Source organism: Somniosus microcephalus, unplaced genomic scaffold, assembly GCF_052327205.1.
Source record: "Somniosus microcephalus isolate GS21.2 unplaced genomic scaffold, FLI_Smic_1.0 unresolved_chr7, whole genome shotgun sequence".
NCBI classification, from domain to species: domain Eukaryota; kingdom Metazoa; phylum Chordata; class Chondrichthyes; order Squaliformes; family Somniosidae; genus Somniosus; species Somniosus microcephalus.
In genome coordinates this window covers 18635830-18658351 of record NW_028225185.1, presented here as the reverse complement: position 1 = coordinate 18658351, position 22522 = coordinate 18635830, and the positions used below count along the sequence as shown (strand labels likewise).

General features: G+C 52.4%; 1 protein-coding gene across 1 annotated transcript in view; it reads right to left on the bottom strand.

Moving 5' to 3' along the window:
* The window catches only part of LOC147086602 (RNA-binding protein MEX3B-like), a 29714-nt gene extending 9099 nt beyond the window's left edge, over positions 1-20615 (bottom strand). Inside the window, exon 1 of the mRNA XM_085978739.1 lies at positions 19095-20615. Within this exon, the coding sequence (XP_085834865.1) occupies positions 19095-19512 (418 nt within the window). The 5' untranslated portion in view covers positions 19513-20615. The remainder of the gene's footprint in view (positions 1-19094) is intronic.
* Positions 20616-22522: the final 1907 nt, after the last annotated feature.

Below are 22522 nucleotides of genomic sequence, written 5' to 3'. Positions count from 1 at the left end.
AGTTTGGGTTCCGCCAGGACCACTCAGCTCCCGACCTCATTACAGCCTTGGTCCAAACATGGACAAAGGAGCTGAATTCCAGTAGCAGGTAACATTCATACCACACAAGTGCCAGGCAATGGCTATCTCCAACAAGTGAGCATCTAACCACCGCCCCTTGACATTCAAAGGCACTACCAACACCGAATCCCCCACCATCAACATCCTGGGGGTCACCATTGGCCAGAAACTTCACTGGACCAGCCACATAAATACTGTGGCAACAAGAGCAGGTCAGAGGCTCAAGAAGCTCGACACCATCCAGGACAAAGCAGCCCGCTTGATCGGCACCCCATCCACCACCTTAAACATTCACTCCCTCCACCACCGGCGCACCGTGGCTGCAGTGTGGACCGTCTACAAGATGCACTGCAGCAACTCGCCAAGGCTTCTTCGGCAGCACCTCCCAAACCCGCAACCTCTACCACCTAGAAGGACAAGGGCAGCAGGCGCATGGGAACACCGCCACCTCCAAGTTCCCCTCCGAGTCACACACCATCCTGACTTGGAAGTATGTCGCCATTCCTTCATCGTTGCCAGGCCAAAATCCGGGAACTCCCTCCCTAACAGCACTCGTGGGAGCACCTTCACCACACGGACTGCAGCGGTTCAAGAAGGCGGCTCACCACCACCTTCTCAAGGGCAACTAGGGATGGGCAATAAATGCTAACCTTACCATCGACGCCCACATCCCATGAATGAATTTTAAAAAAACCTGTATCCACCAGTACTGTACCCCAGTGTTATACAGCGACAGACCTGTACCCACCAGTACAATACAGTGAGTCATAGATACATAGATACATAGAAGATAGGAGCAGGAGTAGGCCATTCGGCCCTTCGTGCCTGCTCCGCCATTCGATGAGATCATGGCTGATCCTTTAATTCAGTATCCCGTCCCCGCCTTCTCTCCGTAACCCTTAACCCCTTTTGCCCGTAGAAATATATCTAATTCCCTCTTAAATATATTTAATGAGCTGGCGTACACTGCCCTCTGTGGCAATGAGTTCCACAGGTTCACCACTCTCTGAGTGAAGAAATTCCCCCTCATCTCTGTCCTAAATGGTTTAGCCCTTATCCTTAAATTATGTCCTCTAGTTCTGTTCTCACCCGCCAAGGGAAACATTCCTTCTGCATCCAGTCTGTCTAGACCTGTCAGAATTTTATACACTTCTATGAGGTCCCCTCTCAATCTTCTAAACTCCAGTGTGTACATCCCTAAACTACATAGTCTCTCCTCATAGGTCATTCCCGCCATTCCTGGTATCAGCCTGGTGAATCGCCGCTGCACCCCCTCCATGGCAAGAACATCCTTCCTCAGATGAGGCGACCAAAACTGTACACAGTACTCGAGGTGTGGTCTCACCAGTGCCCTGTACAGCTGCAGCAAGGTATCCCTGTTCCTGTATTCTAACCCTTTTGCTATGAAGGCCAGCATACCGTTTGCCTTCTTGACCGCCTGTTGCACCTGCATGCTCGCCTTCAGTGACTGGTGTACAAGAACACCCAGGTCTCTCTGTACTTCCCCCTCTCCCAATCTATTGCCATTTAAATAATAATTTGCCCTCCCGTTCCTGCACCCAAGGTGGATAACTTCGCACTTGTCCACATTATAGTGCATCTGCCATTTATCCGCCCAATCGCCCAGTCTGTCCAAATCGCTCTGGAGCTTCCTGGTCTCTTCCTCTGAGCCCACCCCCCCTCCTAGTTTAGTGTCGTCTGCAAATTTGGAAATGCTGCATCCGACTCCCTGATCCAGGTCATTAATGTAAATTGTGAACAGCTGGGGGCCCAGGACAGATCCCTGTGGTACCCCACTTGTTACTGCCTGCCATTCAGAAAATGAGCCGTTTATTCCAACTCTCTGTTTTCTATCTGACAGCCAGTTCCCTATCCACGCCAATACTTTTCCCTTTATCCCATGAGCCTCAATTTTCCATGCTAATCTTTTATGTGGGACCTTATCGAAGGCCTTTTGGAAGTCCAGGTACACCACATCTACTGGCTCTCCCCCATCTATTCTACCAGTTACTCCCTCAAAAAATTCCAATAGATTAGTCAAGCACGATTTACCCTTTGTAAATCCATGTTGACTCTGTCCTATCCTGTCCCCATTTGCTAAGTGCTCCGCTATTTCATCCTTAATGATGGACTCCAGCATTTTGCCCACAACTGATGTAAGGCTTACAGGTCTGTAATTACCTGCTTTTTCCCTACCCCCCTTTTTGAATAGTGGGGTAACGTTAGCTACCCTCCAATCCATCGGCACTGTTCCCGAGTCTAATGAATTCTGAAAAATCATCCTTAGTGCATCCGCTATCTCTAGGGCCACCTCCTTCAGTACCCTAGGATGCATGTTATCAGGCCCTGGGGATTTGTCCACCTTCAATCCCTTTAGCTTCCTTAACACCATATCCTTAGAGATATTGATTTGCGTCAGTTCCTCCTTTGCCAATGTCCCTATTTTTCCCGATATCCCAGGGAGGTTTTTTGTGTCTTCCTTCGTAAAGACTGACCCAAAGTATGCATTTAGTTGATCTGCCATTTCCTTATTTCCCATTATATATTCCCCCGTATCTGACTGCAATGGACCAACTTTGGTTTTCACCAGTCTTTTCCTTTTGATATATTTATAAAAGCTTTTGGAGTTAGTTTTTATATTTTCCGCCAGCTTGTTTTCGTAAGCTATTTTGCCCCTCTTGATTATGCCCTTTGCCCTCCTTTGCTCTATCTTAAACTGTTCCCAATCTTCCGCTCTGGCGCTTTTTTTGGCTATTTTATACGCCCTATCTTTGGATTTTATGCTGTCTCTAATTTCCCCTGTTATCCACGGTTGAGTCACCTTTTTAGATTTCCTTTTATGCCAGATTGGTATAAACAATTTTTGCAATTTTGTCATTCTATCTTTAAATGTTTGCCATTGTTTATCTACCTCCAGTCCTCCCAGGAACGTTGTCCAATCAGACCTACTCAGTTCCCGTCTCATGGCATCATAATTCCCCTTGTTTAAATTCAGGACCTTAGTCTCTGAGTCAATTTCTTCGCTCTCCATTTCGAGTGAGAAATCGATCATGTTATGATCGCTCTGACCCAAGGGTCCCCGTACAACAAGATTACTGATTAGTCCCTTCTCATTGCACAGTACCCAGTCCAATATAGCCTGTTCCCGAGTTGGTTCCTCGACATATTGATCCAGATAACCATCCCTTAAACACTCAAGGAATTCCTCCTCCTCATTATTTTTACTGATTAGGCTAGTCCAATCTATATGTAAGTTAAAGTCACCTATGATGACAGCTGTGCTCTTATTGCACGCTTCTCTAATTTCCCTCGTGATGCCCTCCCTAACCTCTATTTTACTATTTGGAGGCCTATATACCACTCCTATTAATGTTTTTCGCCCCTCGCTATTTCTTAGCTCCACCCATATAGATTCTGTATTAACTGAGTTAATATCCTTCTTTTCAATTGCATTTATCCCCTCTTTTACTAGCAATGCTACCCCTCCTCCCTTTCTTTTTTGTCGATCCTTCCTAAATACTGAATACCCCTGTATGTTAAGCTCCCAGCCCTGCTCACCCTGCAACCATGTTTCCGTAATCCCATGGACCCACCAGTACTGTACCTGTGTTCGTGATAGACCTGTACCCACCAGTACTGTACCCCAGTGTTATACAGTGATAGACCTGTACCCACCAGTACTGTAACCGTGTTCCATAGTGACAGACCTGCACCCACCAGTACTGTACCCCAGTGTTATACAGCGACAGACCTGTACCCACCAGTACAATACAGTGAGTCATGGACCCACCAGTACTGTACCTGTGTTCGTGATAGACCTGTACCCACCAGTACTGTACCCGTGTTATACAGTGATAGACCTGTACCCACCAGTACTGTAACCGTGTTCCATAGTGACAGACCTGCACCCACCAGTACTGTACCCCAATGTTATACAGTGACAGACCTGTACCCACCAGTACTGTACCCCAGTGTTAGTTAGTGACAGGCCTGTACCCACCAGTACTGTACCCCAGTGTTAGTTAGTGACAGACCTATACCCACCAGTACTGTACCCCAGTGTTAGTGACAGACCTATACCCACCAGTACTGTACCCCAGTGTTATACAGCGACAGTCCTGTGCCCACTAGTACTGTACCCCAGTGTTCGTGACAGACCGGTACCCACCAGTAAGGTCAAAGCAGGGAATAATGGTAAAAAAATTAAATTAAAGGCTCTCTATCTGAATGCACGAAGCATTCATAACAAGATGAACGAACTAGTGGCACAGATAGAGATAAATGGGTTTGATCTAATAGCCATTACAGAGACATGATTGCAAGGTGACCAAGGTTGGGAACTAAATGTTTTAGGGCACTTGACCTTTCGAAAAGACAGGCAGCATGGAAAAGGAGGGGGATGGGGGTAGCCCTGATAATAAAGGATGGCATAAGGTCAGTAGAGAGAAAGGATCTCGGCTCGGAAGATCAGGAAGTAGAATCAGTATGGGTGGCGATAACGAGGGGCAGAAAACACTGGTGGGTGTCATATATAGGCCCCCGGACAGAACATTAAATCATGAAATAGTAGGAGGTTGTAACAAAGGTAATGCAATAATTGTGGGGGACTTTAATCTTCATATAGACTGGACAAACCAAATTGGCAAAGGTAGTCTGGAGGATGAGTTCATGGAATGCATTCGGGCCAGTTTCCGAGAACAATGTGTCATGGAACCAACCAGGGAACAGGCTATTTTAGATCTTGTATTGTGTAATGAGTCAGGGCTAATTAGCAATCTCATAGTAAAGGGTCCTCTGGGGCAGAGTGATCATAATATAATAGAATTTCACATTAAGTTTGAGAGTGACTTGCCTAAGTCCAAAACCAGAGTCTGAAACTTAAATAAAGCCAATTACATAGGTATGAGGGGCGAGTTGGCCATGGTAGATTGGAAAAACATTAAAAGGTATGTTGGTAGATAAGCAGTGGCTAGCATTCAAGGAAATATTTCATAATACTCAACAAAAATACATTCCATTGAGAAACAAAAAACTCCACGGGAAAAGTGATCCAACCGTCGCTAACTAAAGAAGTTAAAAATAGCATTAGATTGCAAGAAGCAGCTTAATATGTTGTGAAGCACAGTAGTAAGCCTGAGGATTGGGAGTTTCAGAAACCAGCAAAAGATGACCAAAAAATTGATACGGGAAAAAATAGAACGACAAAATTTTAGCAAGTATGTTCTTTCAATTCCTTCCTCCCCTCCTAAACCCCCCACCCCTCTCTGTCTCTGTACCTGCTTAATATCGGTTACATCTCCAGCTTTTTCCAGTTCTGAAGGGTCCCAGACCTGAAACGTTAACTCTGTTTCTCTCTCCACGGATGCTGCCTGGCCTGCTGAGTGTTTCCAGCATTTTCTGTTGTTATTTCAGATTTCCAGCATCTGCAGTATTTTGCCATTGTATTAATATTCTGAAGGGGATTGACAGGGTAGATGCCGAGAGGTTGTTTCCCCTGGCTGGAGTGTCTGGAATTGGGGACATAGTCTCAGGATAAAAGGTGGGCCTTTAAGACCGAAATGAGGAGGAATTTCTTCACTCAGAGGGTTGTGAATCTTTGGAATTCTCTGCCCCAGAGGGCTGTGAATGTTGAGTCTTTGAGTCTATTCAAGGCTGTGATCGAGAGATTTTTGGACTCTAGGGGAATCAAGGGATACGTGGATCAGGCAGGAAAGTGGAGTTGAGGTCGATAATCTTATTGATTGGCGGAGCAGGCTCGAGGGGCCGAGTGATCTACTCCTGCACCCCAGTGCTATACAGTGACAGACCTATACCCACCAGTACTGTACCCCAGGGTTATAGAGTGACAGACCTGTACCCACCATTACTGTACCCCAGGGTTATACAGAGACAGACCTGTACCCACCAGTAATGTACCCCAGGGTTATACAGTGACAGACCTGTACCCACCAGTACTGTACCCCAGGGTTATACAGAGACAGACCTGTACCCACCAGTACTGTACCCCAGGGTTATACAGAGACAGACCTGTACCCACCAGTATTGTACCCGTGTTATACAGTGACAGACCTGTACCCACCAGTACAGTACCCCAGTGTTATACAGTGACAGACCTGTACCCACCAGTATTGTACCCGTGTTATAGTGACAGACCTGTACCCACCAGTACTGTACCCCAGTGTTATACAGTGACAGACCTGTGCCCACCAGTACTGTACCCGTGTTATACAGTGACAGACCTGTACCCACCAGTACTGTACCCCAGTGTTATACAGTGACAGACCTGTACCCACCAGTACAGTACCCCAGTGTTATACAGTGACAGACCTGTACCCACCAGTACAGTACCCCAGTGTTATAGTGACAGACCTGTACCCACCAGTATTGTACCCGTGTTATAGTGACAGACCTGTGCCCACCAGTACTGTACCCGTGTTATACAGTGACAGACCTGTACCCACCAGTACTGTACCCCAGTGTTATACAGTGACAGACCTGTACCCACCAGTACTGTACCCGTGTTATACAGAGACAGACCTGTACCCACCAGTACTATACCCGTGTTATACAGAGACAGACCTGTACCCACCAGTACTGTATCCCAGTGTTATAGACAGACCTGTACCCACCAGTACTGTACCCCAGTGTTAGTGACAGACCTGTACCCACTAGTACTGTACCCGTTATACAGTGACAGACCTGTACCCACCAGTACTGTACCCCAGTGTTATACAGTGACAGACCTGTACCCACTAGTACTGTACCCGTGTTATACAGTGACAGACCTGTACCCACCAGTACTGTACCAGTGTTATTCAGAGACAGACCTGTACCCACCAGTACTGTACCCCAGTGTTATACAGACAGACCTGTACCCACCAGTACTGTACCCCAGTGTTATACAGAGACAGACCTGTACCCACCAGTACTGTACCCCAGTGTTATACACAGACCTGTACCCACCAGTATTGTACCCCAGTGTTATACAGAGACAGACCTGTACCCACCAGTACTGTACCCGTGTTATACAGTGACAGACCTGTACCTACCAGTACTGTAACCTAGTGTTATACAGAGACAGACCTGTACCCACCAGTACTGTACCCCAGTGTTATACAGCGACAGATCTGTACCCACCAGTACTGTACCCCAGTGTTATACACCAACAGACCTGTGACCACTAGTACTGTACCCCAGTGTTAGTGACAGACCTGTACCGACCAGTACTGTACCAGTCATATTGACAGACCTGTACCCACCAGTACTGTACCCCAGTGTTAGTGACAGACCTGTACCCACCAGTACTGTACCAGTGTTATTGACAGACCTCTACCCACCAGTAATGTACCCGTGATATACAGCGACAGACCTGTACCCACCAGTACTGTACCCCAGTGTTACACAGTCTACCATGCTCTCTCCAGATGGACAGAATGAGAATTGTATTGATGTGTTTCTGATAGTTTGTCATTATTTCAACAGTACACTTTCTTGAAATCTTGGTGTGAGTTGCAAGTAGTTGTCAGTCACCTCCCCTCTCAGTGCCTTGTTCCTATTAACCAACCATTCCCAAGTCCTTTCACTCTGCAAGTCCCTCCCAAGGGTGTGATAAATACTTGGGAATCACAGACACCCATAATGCCTTAACTCTTCACATTCATGCTCTTGTTTGTCTGTGGAGGCTGCTCTTTGCGCTGTGCCAATATTGAATTACAGAGAACTCGGGCACAGTCGTCAGGCACCTGTTCATTCCCATCCTTGTTTTCAAATCCCTCCATAGCCTCCTCGCCCCCCTCCCTAGCTCTGTAACCTCCTCCAGCCCCCCACAACCCTCCGAGATCTCGGCGCTCCTCCAATTCCGGCCTCTCGCGCATCCCCCGATTCCCATCGCTCCACCATTGGCGGCCGTGCCTTCAGCCGCCTGGGCCCCGAGCTCTGGAATTCCCTCCCTAAACCTCTCCGCCTCTCTCTCTCCTCCTTTAAGGGGGAATTGAATACAAAAGTAGGGAGGTTATGCTTCAGCTATACAGGGCATTGGTGAGACCACATCTGGAGTCGTCTTCTCTTCTTCTGCGGCAGTCTCTCGGAACCGAGGATGACTTGCTTCCACATTAAAAATGAGTTCTCAGGTGACTGATGAGTCCAATGCGGGACCTACAGTCTCTGTCACAGGTGGGGCAGGCAGTGGGGTTGAAGGTGGTTGGTGAGACCACATCTGGAGTACTGTGTACAGTATTGGTCTCCTTATTTAAGGGAGGATGTAAATGCGTTGGAAGCAGTTCAGAGAAGGTTTACTAGACTAATACCTGGAATGGGCGGGTCGTCTTATGAGGAAAGGGTGGACAGGCTAGGCTTGTGCCCGCTGGAGTTTAGAAGAGTAAGAGGTGAATTGATTGAAACATATAAGACCCTGAGGGGTCTGGACAGGGTGGATGTGGAGAGGATGTTTCCTCTTGTGGGAGAATCTAGAACTAGGGGTCACTGCTTAAAAATAAGGGGTCGCCCATTTAAGACAGAGATGAGGAGAAATTTTTTCTCAGAGGGTCGTGAGTCTTTGGAACTCTCTTCCTCAGAGGGCGGTGGAAGCAGAGGGGAAAGAATTCAGTTGTTTGCGCCTCCTGTTAGCGCCTTAAGAGGGCGCCAATTGGGGCACAAAGCAACTAGCGCCTGTGCGCGGCGATGTTTGCGCCGCTCGCGAAATTAACTAGACATTTTGTGGCGGCGCTAAACACTACCGCCACGGTCTCCTGTGCCGGCAGATCGTGACGTCAGTCGAGTGCGCAACGCCCCGGTAGCGCCCCAGACCGGCTATTGAGTGGCGCCCCCTGCCTTACCGCCTGCCGCTAGCAACAACCGGTTGAGGGGAGCGTTATGTTGTCAGAAAGGGACTGGGGGAGCGCTATTTAAAGGCGGCCGCTTCCTGCCTTTTTTTGTCGGTGACATTTTTGCACCACACATTCTGAGAGAGAGAGAGAGACTTCTGGAGAGATTCAACGCTGTGTGAAGGAGGTTTGGGGACTGAGCAGCACTTTGCAGGTACATTTTGATTTGCCCTTCCTCGCTCCGCCAGCGCTGAGGTAGCGCCTCGCTCCTCGGCCTTTGCGCCTTAAGACAGGTGTGCAGCGCCTGATTTAGCGCTCCAATCACCTGCACGGGTGATAGAAGCCAAGTTTGCCGTCGAAGGCGATAATTAGCGCCAGGCGCTAAACTTTGCGCACGGCCGAGAATGGCGCCCCAAATGGGACGATACTGAATTTTCCCCCAGAGTCTTTGAATATTTTGAAGGCAGAGGTAGATAGATTCTTGGTAAGCAAGGGGGTGAAAGATTATCGGGGGTAGGCGGGAATGTGGAGTAACCGGATCAGCCATGATCTTATTGAATGGCAGAGCAGGCTCCAAGGGCCGAGTGGCCGACTCCTGCTCCTAGTTCGTGTGTTCGTAAGACACTCCTTAAAACCGACCTCTTTGACCAAGCTTTTGGTCGCTTGTCCCTAACATCTCCTTTTGTGGCCGGGTGTCTGATAATCGCTCCTGTGAAGCGCCTTGGGACGATTTACTCCGTTAAAGGCGCTGTATAAATGCAGGTCGCTGTTGTTGCTCAAGGAAGGTGCAACATTCCAGACTCCGGTGGAGTTTCGAGCCTCGCGAGAAGGTCTGGCACCAAAAACCTCGCTATATAGGACCTCAGCTATTCACAATATATATTAATGATCTAGACGAGGGAACTAGATGTAATATCTCCAAGTTTGCAGACGACACAAAGCTGGGTGGGCGTGTGTGCTGTGAGGAGGATGCCGAGAAACTCCAGTATGATTTGGACAGGTTGGGTGATTGGGCAGAAGCATGGCAGATGCAGTATAATGTGGATAAATGCGAGGTTATCCACTTTGGTGGCAAAAACACGAAGGCAGATTATTATCTGAACGGCAATAGATTGGGAGAAGGGGAAGTGCAACGAGACCTGGGTGTCCTTGTGCACCAGTCGCTGAAGGTAAGCATGCAGGTGCAGCAGGCGGTTAAGAAGGCAAATGGTATGTTGGCCTTCGTAGCGAGAGGATTTGAGTACAGGAACAAGGATGTCTTGCTGCAGTTGTACAGGGCCTTGGTGAGACCACACCTTGAGTACTGTGTGCAGTTTTGGTCGCCTTATCTGAGGAAGAATGTTCTTGCCATGGAGGGAGTGCAGCGAAGATTCACCAGACTGGTACCTGGGATGGCAGGAATGACGTATGAGAGATTGGGTCGTTTGGGCTTATATTCGCTGGAGTTTAGAAGAATGAGAGGGGTTCTCATTGAAACTTATAAAATTTTAACAGGACTAGACAGACTAGATGCAGGAAGGATGTTCCCGATGGTCGGGGAGTCCAGAACCAGGGGTCACAGTCTAAGGATAAGGGGTAAGCCATTTAGGACAGAGATGAGGAGGAATTTCTTCACCCAGAGAGTGGTGAACCTGTGGAATTCTCTACCACAGAAGGCAGTAGAGGCCAAATCATTAAATATATTCAAGAAGGAGTTGGATATATTTCTTAAGGCTAAAGGGATCAAGGGATATGGGGAGAAAGCAGGGACAGGGTACTGAATTTGGATGATCAGCCATGATCTCATTAAATGGTGGAGCAGGCTCGAGGGGCCGAATGGCCTACTCCTGCTCCTATCTTCTATGTTTCTAATATCCTGCAGCTTGTACCCGACTTGGCCTCCCCTCCGCCCCCCCACCACTATCTGATCCCGTGGCATTGCCCAAGGGGTGGGGCTCAACGCGGTGGCAATGTTTAGATGCCAAGACGGAGCTGTGGCGAAGATGGCCTGTCCCCTTTGCAGTCACTGCTCGAGTGCTCGGAATCGGAAAAGGCAAGGAATGGTAGAAGCCCCTCGAAGTCGACTGCAACTGCGCGTCATTTTCGGGCTCCCCACCAGGGGCGCACTGCAAATATTAGGCTGCCTTTTAGAGTTTGCTTCGCAAAACCTGATATCTGGTATTAGGAGTTCAGGACCAACAAGGAAGAAAGATTCGCATTTCTCCAGCGCCTTTCACCACCTCAGGACGTCCCAAAGCGCTTCACAGCCAATGAAGTACTTTTTTTTGAAGTGTAGTCACTGTTGTAATGTGGGAAATGCACCAGCCAATTTGCGCACAGCAAGCTCCCACAAACAGCAATGTGATAATGACCCAGTTCATCTGTTTTTAGTGATGTTGGTTCAGGGATAAATATTGGCCCCAGGACACCGGGGAGAACTCCCCCTGCTCTTCTTCCAATAGTGGCCGTGGGATCTTTTACATCCACCCGAGGGGGCAGACGGGGCCTCGGTTTAACGTCTCATCCGAAAGACGGCCCCTCCGACATTGCGGCGCTCCCTCAGCACTGCCCCTCCGACTGTGCGGCGCTCCCTCAGGACTGCCCCTCCGACAGTGCGGCGCACCCTCAGTACTGCCCCTCCGACAGTGCGGCGCTCCCTCAGTACTGACCCTCCGACAGTGCGGCGCTCCCTCAGTACTGCCCCTCCGACAGTGCGGCGCTCCCTCAGTACTGCCCCTCCGACAGTGCGGCGCTCCCTCAGTACTGCCCCTCCGACAGTGCGGCGCTCCCTCAGTACTGCCCCTCCGACAGTGCGGCGCTCCCTCAGTACTGACCCTCCGACAGTGCGGCGCTCCCTCAGTACTGCCCCTCCGACAGTGCGGCGCTCCCTCAGTACTGCCCCTCCGACAGTGCGGCGCTCCCTCAGTACTGACCCTCCGACAGTGCGGCGCTCCCTCAGTACTGACCCTCCGACAGTGCGGCACTCCCTCAGTACTGCTCCTCCGACAGTGCGGCTCTCCCTCAGTACAGCCCCACCGACAGGGCGGTGCTCCCTCAGTACTGCCCCTCCGACAGTGCGGCGCTCCCTCAGTACTGCCCCTCCGACAGTGCGGCGCTCCCTCAGTACTGCCCCTCCGACAGTGCGGCGCTCCCTCAGTACTGCCCCTCCGACAGTGCGGCGCTCCCTCAGTACTGCCCCTCCGACAGTGCGGCGCTCCCTCAGTACCGCCCCTCCGACAGTGTGGCGCTCCCTCAGTACCGCCCCTCCGACAGTGTGGCACTCCCTCAGTAGTGGCACCGGGACTGTCGGCCTGCATAATGGGCTCAAGTCTCTGGAGTGAGACTTGAACCCACAACCTGCTGACTCAGAGGTGAGAGTGCGACCCACTGAGCCACAGCTGAAGGATGGGAGCAGGTTGGATAAAAGACAGGATGCACAAATGGGGCGAGGCAAATAGCTAAAGTCACAGTGTCGGCACCAAAGTGTACGTCTCCCCATTCCCATCACACTGTTAACGTAGTGAGACATCCCAAGAAACGCTTAGGGGTTTGGACCTGAACAGGTGTAGGAAGGGGTCGAAGGGAGGGGGCTGAAGGTGCCATCAACAGCAGAGGTTCTGGAGGTGGCGAGAGGTGTAACAAGAGGGAAAGAATTAGAGGAGGGGGGGTGCTAAGGATTCCAGAGGGAACACAGGAGCAGGAGGAGGCCATTCAGCCCCTCGAGCCAACTCCGCCATTCAACGAGATCACGACTGATCTGTGACCTAACTCCATCTACCCGTCTTTGGCCCATATCCCTCGATACCTTTGGTTAACAAAAATCTATCAACCTCCAATTTAAAATTAACAATTGACCCAGCACCAATTGCGGAAGAGAGTTCCAAACCTCTACCACCCTTTGTGTGTAGAAGTGTTTCCTAACTTCACTCCTGAAAGGTCTGGCTCTAATTTTTAGACTCTGCCCCCCTAGTCCTAGACTCCCCAACCAGCGGAAATAGTTTCTCTCTCTCTACCCTATCAGTTCCCCTTAATATCCTGAAAACTTCGATCAGATCGCCCCTTAACCGTCTAAATTCCAGGGGATACAACCCTAATTTGAGTAATCTCTCCTCGTAACTTAACCCTTGGAGTCCGCATATCAGTCTGAGTGGAGACAGAGTAGCTGAGGGCCACATTACTGGTTGTAGAGTGGAGGGAAGGTGGGGGGGGGGGGGGGGCGGGGGGGGGGGGGGGGGAAGATGCAGTGGAATCAGGGGCACCGACCCAGTGATGCAGTATCCGAGTAATTTGAGACGTGCCGTGTGCTGTGTCCAGCGTTCTCAGGAGCAGCTGGTGACTTTGGACCTCTGCTGCCCAAAGCTCCTCCACCGCTGGGGATTTTCCTCGCCTCGTGTCTGCTGTAGACTCATTGATAAGATATTGATTGCTATGTTGAGCCAAGAACGCCATTATCGCTGTATCACGCGACTACTGGGATGGCAGAGGAACGCAAGAACATAAGAATTAGGAGCAGGAGTCGGCCATTCGGCCCCTCGAGCCTGCTCTGCCATTCAATGAGATTGTGGCTGGTGGTCTTCCTCATCACTTTCCCGCCCGATGCCCCGTATCCCGCGATTGCCCTCAAGTCCAAAAATCTCTCGCTCTCAGCCTCGAATACACTCAACGACTGAGCCTCCACAGCCCTCTGGGGCAGAGAATTCCAGAGATTCACCGCCCTCTGAGTGAAGAAATTCCTCCCCATTTCAGTCAAAGGCGGACGAGGTGGGCCTTGGCCTTTTATCGCTGAGCGATTTCCATGTGATTTGCAGCTGATCGGTCATCCTGCAGACTTCCACCAGTAACAGCAACTCACCTGTAATCGCCCTCATCAGGACCTAATTACACCACTCCCCCCGACTGGTGGAGCCCGAGCAACGCTCTTCAAAAGGCACAGGCCTGGTTGGCAACTGAACATGACAATCAAGCTCCAATCAACCGATGAGCAACACCACGAGACATTAACTCATTGGAGTCCAGCCTTCGGAATTGTGAGCACACAAAATAACTGTGTCACATTATCTAACCCGTGCTGTACCTGCCCTGGGAGTGTTTGATGGGACAGTGTGGAGGGAGCTTTACTCTGTATCTAACCCGTGCTGTACCTGCCCTGGGATTGTTTGATGGGACAGTGTAGAGGGAGCTTTACTCTGTATCTAACCTGTGCTGTACCTGCCCTGGGATTGTTTGATGGGACAGTGTAGAGGGAGCTTTACTCTGTATCTAACCCGTGCTGTACCTGCCCTGGGATTGTTTGATGGGACAGTGTAGAGGGAGCTTTACTCTGTATCTAACCCGTGCTGTACCTGCCCTGGGATTGTTTGATGGGACAGTGTAGAGGGAGCTTTACTCTGTATCTAACCCGTGCTGTACCTGCCCTGGGATTGTTTGATGGGACAGTGTAGAGGGAGCTTTACTCTGTATCTAACCCGTGCTGTACCTGCCCTGGGATTGTTTGATGGGACAGTGTAGAGGGAGCTTTACTCTGTATCTAACCTGTGCTGTACCTGCCCTGGGAGTGTTTGATGGGACAGTGTAGAGGGAGCTTTACTCTGTATCTAACCCTGTGCTGTACCTGCCCTGGGAGTGTTTGATGGGGACAGTGTAGAGGGAGCTTTACTCTGTATCTAACCCGTGCTGTACCTGCCCTGGGAGTGTTTGATGGGGCAGTGTAGAGGGAGCTTTACTCTGTATCTAACCCGTGCTGTACCTGCCCTGGGAGTGTTTGATGGGGACAGTGTAGAGGGAGCTTTACTCTGTATCTAACCCGTGCTGTACCTGCCCTGGGCGTGTTTGATGGGACAGTGTAGAGGGAGCTTTACTCTGTATCTAACCCTGTGCTGTACCTGCCCTGGGAGTGTTTGATGGGGACAGTGTAGAGGGAGCTTTACTCTGTATCTAACCCGTGCTGTACCTGCCCTGGGAGTGTTTGATGGGGCAGTGTAGAGGGAGCTTTACTCTGTATCTAACCCGTGCTGTACCTGCCCTGGGAGTGTTTGATGGGGACAGTGTAGAGGGAGCTTTACTCTGTATCTAACCCGTGCTGTACCTGCCCTGGGCGTGTTTGATGGGACAGTGTAGAGGGAGCTTTACTCTGTATCTAACCCTGTGCTGTACCTGCCCTGGGAGTGTTTGATGGGGCAGTGTAGAGGGAGCTTTACTCTGTATCTAACCCGTGCTGTACCTGCCCTGGGAGTGTTTGATGGGGACAGTGTAGAGGGAGCTTTACTCTGTATCTAACCCGTGCTGTACCTGCCCTGGGCGTGTTTGATGGGACAGTGTAGAGGGAGCTTTACTCTGTATCTAACCCGTGCTGTACCTGCCCTGGGAGTGTTTGATGGGGACAGTGTAGAGGGAGCTTTACTCTGTATCTAACCCGTGCTGTACCTGCCCTGGGAGTGTTTGATGGGGACAGTGTAGAGGGAGCTTTACTCTGTATCTAACCCGTGCTGTACCTGCCCTGGGAGTGTTTGATGGGGCAGTGTAGAGGGAGCTTTACTCTGTATCTAACCCGTGCTGTACCTGCCCTGGGAGTGTTTGATGGGGACAGTGTAGAGGGAGCTTTACTCTGTATCTAACCCGTGCTGTACCTGCCCTGGGAGTGTTTGATGGGACAGTGTAGAGGGAGCTTTACTCTGTATCTAACCCGTGCTGTACCTGCCCTGGGAGTGTTTGATGGGACAGTGTAGAGGGAGCTTTATTCTGTATCTAACCCGTGCTGTACCTGCCCTGGGAGTGTTTGATGGGGACAGTGTAGAGGGAGCTTTACTCTGTATCTAACCCGTGCTGTACCTGCCCTGGGAGTGTTTGATGGGGACAGTGTAGAGGGAGCTTTACTCTGTATCTAACCCGTGCTGTACCTGCCCTGGGAGTGTTTGATGGGACAGTGTAGAGGGAGCATTACTCTGTATCTAACCTGTGCTGTACCTGCCCTGGGAGTGTTTGATGGGGACAGTGTAGAGGGAGCTTTACTCTGTATCTAACCCCGTGCTGTACCTGCCCTGGGAGTGTTTGATGGGACATTGTAGAGGGAGCATTACTCTGTATCTAACCTGTGCTGTACCTGCCCTGGGAGTGTTTGATGGGGACAGTGTAGAGGGTGCTTTACTCTGTATCTAACCCGTGCTATTAAGGCTGGGGGTCAACTGAAAATGTCAATACTGAGATTGATAGATTGTTGTTGGGTAAGGGTATCGAGGGGTATAGAACCGAGGCGGGTAGATGGAGTTAAGATACAGATCAGCCATGATCTGATAGAATGGCGGAACAGGCTCAAGGGGCTGAATGGCCGCCTCCTGTTCCTCATCCACTCCTGAAGATGCTAACCCATGTTGGGGAATGGGTTGCTCATGCACTGGTTACACTCAGATACCTCAGCCAAGTGCTCACTGTTCAGGTGTAGGCCCAGGCATGAGTTTTCTACATCCCCGGCACCTTCCTGTCCTCACTCAATGTCCATATGCCCTGTCCCAGCGGAGCGTCGTGGGACAGTCCTTAGGATCAGGATCCCGAGTGTTCTTTCAATCACAAGCCCAGGTGCACAGAAAGTAAGACTTGCATTTCTCCAGCACCTTTCACCACCTCAGGACGTCCCAAAGCGATTTACAGCCAATGAAGTACTTTCTGAAGTGGCAGTCACTGTCGTAATGTAGGAAACGCGGCAGCCAATTTGCGCACAGCAAGCTCCCACAAACAGCAATGTGATAATGACCAGATCATCTGTTTTTAGTGATGTTGGTTGAGGGATAAATATTGGCCCCAGGACACCGGGGAGAACTCCCCCTGCTCTTCTTCCAATAGTGGCCGTGGGATCTTTTACATCCACCTGAGGGGGCAGACGGGGCCTCGGTTTAACGTCTCATCCGAAAGACGGCACCTCCGACAGTGCGGCGCTCCCTCAGTACCGCCCCTCCGACAGTGCGGCGCTCCCTCAGTACTGCCCCTCCGACAGTGCGGCGTTCCCTCAGTACTGCCCCTCCGACAGTGCGGCGCTCCCTCAGTACTGCCCCTCCGACAGTGCGGCGCTCCCTCGGCACCGCCCCTCCGACAGTGCGGCGCTCCCTCAGTACTGCCCCACCGACAGGGCGGCGCTCCCTCAGTACTGCCCCTCCGACAGTGCGGCGCTCCCTCAGTACTGCCCCTCCGACAGTGCGGCGCTCCCTCAGTACTGCCCCTCCGACAGTGCGGCGCTCCCTCAGTACTGCCCCTCCGACAGTGCGGCGCTCCCTCAGTACTGCCCCTCTGACAGTGTGGCGCTCCCTCAGTACTGCCCCACCAACAGGGCGGTGCTCCCTCAGTACTGCCCCTCCGACAGTGCGGCACTCCCTCAGTACTGCCCCTCCGACAGTGCGGCGCTCCCTCAGTACCGTCCCTCCGACAGTGCGGCGCTCCCTCAGTACCGCCCCTCCGACAGTGCGGCGCTCCCTCAGTACCGCCCCTCCGACAGTGCGGCGTTCCCTCAGTACCGCCCCTCCGGCAGTGCGGCGCTCCCTCAGTACTGCCCCTCCGACAGTGTGGGGCTCCCCCTCAGTACTGGCACTGGGAGTGTCAGCCTGGATTATGTGCTCAAGGCTCTGGCGTGGGGACTCAAACCCATGACCTTCTGACTCGGAAATGAGAGAGAGACAGAGAGAGAGAGATCAGCCCAGTGAGCCACGGTTGAAGTTCGTGACTTCCAGCCCCGCACCAGGACTGGAGCCCGTAAACTGGGCTGGCATTCAACGCTGTACTCAGGGAGTGCTGTACTGTCAGATGCGACGTCTTGACATCGATATCGCCCACTGTAACACAGAAAAATGTCCCGAGCCACTTCACAGAGACTCAATCAATTTGCATTTATTCGTTTTTTGGATTCAATCTTAACCCTTTGCAATCCTCACAATCGAAGAAAGGAGACGGAAGGCAGGAATCGAACGCACAGATCCTCAGTCCAATACAGAGCAGGCTGGAGTCACCAAGTGAACTTCCGCTGGAGGAGTCCCATACTGCATCCCTCTCTAGCTACATGATGGTGGGATCAATAAATGCCCCTCCAATTAAATAGCAGGAAGACCAAAGCCATTGTCTTTGGTCCCTGCCACAAACTCCGCTCCCTTAGCCACCGACTCCATCCCCCTCCCTAGCCACTGTCCGAGGCTGAACCACACTGTTCGCAACCTTGGTGTCAGATCTGACCCCCCCCCCCCCCGAGCTCCCGACCACATACCCGCTCCATCACCACGTCCGCCCGCTTCCACCTCCGTAACATCGCCCGTCTCTGTCCCTTGCCTCAGCTCATCCGTTGCTGAGACCCTCGTCCCTGCCTCTGTCACCTCTGGACTCGACTATTCCGACGCACTCCTCTGCGGCCTCCCATTTTCCACCCTACGCAAACTTGAGGTCATCCAAAACTCTGCTTCCGCCCCGTGTCCTGACTCGCCACGAGTCCCCGTTCGCCCACCCCGTGCTCGCCGACCTACATTGGCTCCTGGTCGGGCAACACCTCGATTTCAAAACTCTCGCCCTCGTTTTCAAATCCCCTCCCTATCTCTGTAACCTCCTCCAGCCCTCCCAGATCTCTGCGCTCCTCCAATTCTGGCCTCTTGCGCATCCCCCGATTTCCATCGCTCCACCATTGGCGGCCGTGCCTTCAGCCGCCTGGGCCCCGAGCTCTGGAATTCCCTCCCTAAACCTCTCCGCCTCTCTCTCCTCCTTTAAGACGCTCCTTAAATCTGGCCTCTATGACCAAGCTTTTGTTCACCTGTCCTAATATCTCCTTACGTGGCTCAGTGTCGAATTTTGTTTGATAATCGCTCCTGTGAAGCACCCTGGGACGTTTTACTACGTTACTTGTTGGGGTTAGGTCAATACGAGACCCACCCCTCCCCCCCCACCGCCTGCCCCCTCCTCTCTAACTACAGGATGGGAGACAATAAAAGCCCCCCCATCTCGAAGAAATGACAGGGGGGGGGGGGGGGGGGAAGTAGACACAAGACCCTCCGCCTAACTACATGATGGTGGGAGGCAAGACGAGACACGACCCTCCCTCCAGATCATCCCAAATCGCCGGCAAAAACAATGCACGAGACTGGGAAACGAGGGGCGAAGCAGCTGAATACACACTCCGCGCAAGTAACTCCGAGAGTGTGTGGCTGGTGCCGTGTCTGCAGGCAGCCAGGTCTCTCTCTCTCTCTCTCTCTCTCCCGTCGTCCAGCCTACCTTGCCTGCCCACGATCTCGGCCACGTGCTCGGAGCTGGGCACCGGGACGCACTCGGTGGTGTTGCAGCTCTTCTTCTTGGCCTCGCCCCCCTCGTACAGGGCGGCCAGGTAGGTGTCCCGGTGGTGGTGGTGGTGGTGGTGGTGGTGCGGGTGGTGCTGGTTATTGTTGTTGTTGGCGTTCTCCTGCTCCTCCTCCTCCTCCTCCAGCAGCTCGGGCCCCTCCTGCTCCTCGCCCAGCCCCAGCATGGACAACTGGTCCAGGGCGATCTGCAGCGCCCGCTGCTCCTCCTCCAGCATGCGGCCCATGCCCAGCCCCATCTCCATCTCCATCTCCACCTCCAGCTCCAGGGGCCCGCTCCTGCCCAAGTCCACGCTCCCGTTCCCGTTCCTCTCCATCAGCAGCTCGGAGCTAGGCATGGCTCAAGCACCCTTGCCCTCGTCTTCTTCCCTCGGCTTTTCGTGGGGGCGAGGGGAGGGGTGGGAAGATTGTCCCCGCCACCCCTCTTGCTCCAGGCTTCCTCCTCCCCCCTCCCCTCCACCCCACTCCCCCCACCCCCCACCAAAGAAGGAGTTGGAGAAGAGGAGGATGAAGGGTGAGGGAAGGGGGAAACCCCAACACCCACCCACTGCAAAAGGGGAGGGAAACAACCCGAGAGAGAGAGAGAATGGAAGAGGAGAGGAAGATGAGGAGAAAGAGGAAGAAAGGAAGAGGAGGAGAAAGAGAAGGAGGAAGGCAAACCAACCTCAGAGAGAGGAAGGGGAGCAGAGGAGGAGGAGGGGGGACAGGGAAGCCCACCAGCAGCCCCAGCAGGAGGGAGGTGGGAAGACCACCAGCAGAAGGAGAGGGAAGCCCAGCACCAGCAGGAGGGAGGTGGGAGAGGGAAGCCCACCAGCAGGAGGGAGGGAAGCCCAGCACCAGCAGGAGGGAGGTGGGAAAGAGGGAAGCCCAGCACCAGCAGCCCCAGCAGGAGGGAGGTGGGAAGAGGGAAACCCACCAGCAGGGAGGGAAGCCCAGCACCAGCAGGGAGGGAGGGAAGCCCAGCCCCAGGAGGGAGGTGGGAGAGGGAAGCCCAGCACCAGCAGGAGGGAGGGAGGGAAGCCCAGCACCAGCAGCCCCAGCAGGAGGGGGAGGTGGGAAGAGGGAAGCCCACCAGCAGCCCCAGCAGAAAGAGAGAAGCCCAGCCCCAGCAGGAGGGAGGGAGGGAGAGAGGGAAGCCCAGCCCCAGCAGAAAGAGGGGAGCCCAGCCCAGCCCCAGCAGGAGTGGCTGACTGTCTGAGGAGAGCAACAGACAAAGGGAGCGCGGCGAGGAGCGCGGGCTGAGGGCGATGCCGGCCTGAGGGGGAGCAGCAGGAGGCGGCGAGCCCGGGACAAAGGCAGCCACACCGGGCCGGGCCACTGAGTGAGGGGCGGGCGGGCGAGGGAAAGGAAAGGATCGGCCGGCCCAACTCTTTTGTTTTAAACCCCCTCTCCTGGCCCTGCCGCACAGCTGACGGGAGGAGTGAGTGAGTGAGGGAGGGAGGGAGGGAGGCGGGGGGCGGGTGGGAGACGCTGGCTGGGCCCGCCGCCGCGCTGCCCGCCGGGAGCTGTAGTCCGCCCCGCGCAGGCGCCCAGCGCCCCGCCGCCCGGCCGCACTACAAACCGCCCCAGCCTGCCCCGCGCCCGGGGAGGGGAAGCCGGCCGCGCCGGGCCCGCCGGGAGTTGTAGGCACAGGCTGGGGCGGCCGGGCGGCGGCGGACTACAGCTCCCGACGGGCAGCGCGGGGCAGCGCTCCTTTGTTCCTCTGCTGGTTGGGAGTGGGGCTCCTCTCACTGTCTGTGTGTGTGGGGGGCTCCCCAACTCTCTCTCTCCTCTTTCTCTCTCTCTCTTTCTTTCCTCCTTTCCTCCTCTTCTCTCTCTTTCTCTCCTCTCCTCTTTCTCTCTCTTCTCTCCTCTTTCTCTCTCTCTTCTCTCTTTCTCTTTCTCTCTCTCTTCCTCTCTCTCTCCTCTTTCTCTCTCCTCTCTCCTCTTTCTCTTTCTCTCTCTCTTCTCTCCCCTCTCTTTCTCTTTCTTTCTCTCTTCTCTCCTCTTTCTTTCTCCTCTCTCCTCTTTCTCTTTCTCTCTCTCTTCTCTCCCCTCTCCTCTTTCTCTTTCTTTCTCTCTTCTCTCTCTCTTCTCTCCTCTTTCTTTCTCCTCTCTTTCTTTCTCTTTTCTTCTCTCCTCTTTCTCTCCCTTTCTCTTTCTCTTTATTTCTCTTTCTCTCACTCTTCCTTTCTCACTCGCTTTCTCCCTCTTTCACTCGCTTTCTCTCACTCACTCTTTCTCTTTCTCTTTCTCCCTCTCGCTGTCTTTCTCTCCCCCTTTCTCTCCCTCACCTTTCCTCTCTTTCTTTCTTCTCTTCTCTCCTCTTTCTCTCTTTCTCTCTCTCCTCTTTCTCTCTCTTTCTTTCTCTTTCTCTCTTTATTTCTCTTTCTCTCACTCTTCCTTTCTCTCTCGCTTTCTCCCTCTTTCAATCGCGTTCTCTCACTCACTCTTTCTTTCTCTTTTTCTTCTTTCTCTTTCTCCCTCTCGCTGTCTTTCTCTCCCCCTTTCTTTCTCTCCCTCACGTTTTCTTTCACTCTTTCTCTCCTCTCTCTTTCTCCTCTCTTTTTTCTCTTTCGCTTCCTCTTTTCCTTTCACTCGCTTTCTCTCACTCTCACTCTTTCTCTACTTTATCTTTCTCTCCCTCACTTTTCCTTTCTTTCTCTCTCTCTTTCTTTCTCCAGCCATTTGAGTTGTTTCCCGAAAGACTGAAAATAACAGTCCAAAGACTGAAAATTGTTAGCCTGTCTCAGTAACTGCTAAACACCTCACACCCACTACATTGGGAAGGCTTTCGTCCCGTGAGGCACCCAGTGAACGGTGTCTGACTCAGGCCTTCTTCTCTGGGTCTCAACTCGGGGAGATAAAAATAGAGGCAGAAACGCATACAAACAGAAAGGCAAGCCCACAGGCCCTCCTTGTAGGGGGCTGCGAGTCAGGCTAATCACCTGATCACATAAAAATACCTTTCGTTACTGAAACTAGCCCAGAGCCTGTTACAGACTGGCCAATATAGACACCAACTGTGGATGGGGCTGGAGGTGAGGCAAGATAGTACGCTGATCGGAGTGAAATATCTCGGTCCGGACGGACAGCACTGGGAAGGAATGGGCTGCTAGTTTAGTTAACTATTACACAGTGTTTACAGCACAGAAACAGGCCATTCGGCCCAACCAATCCATGATGGTGTTTATGCTCCACACCAGCCTCCTCCCACCTCTCTTCATCTTACCCCATCACCATATCCTTCTATTCCTTTCCCCCTCATGTGTTTATCCAGCTTCCCCTTAAAGGCATCTATGCTATTTGCCTCAACCACTCCCTGTGGTAGTCCCACCCAGAGACTTGCGCCCATAATCCAGATCGACA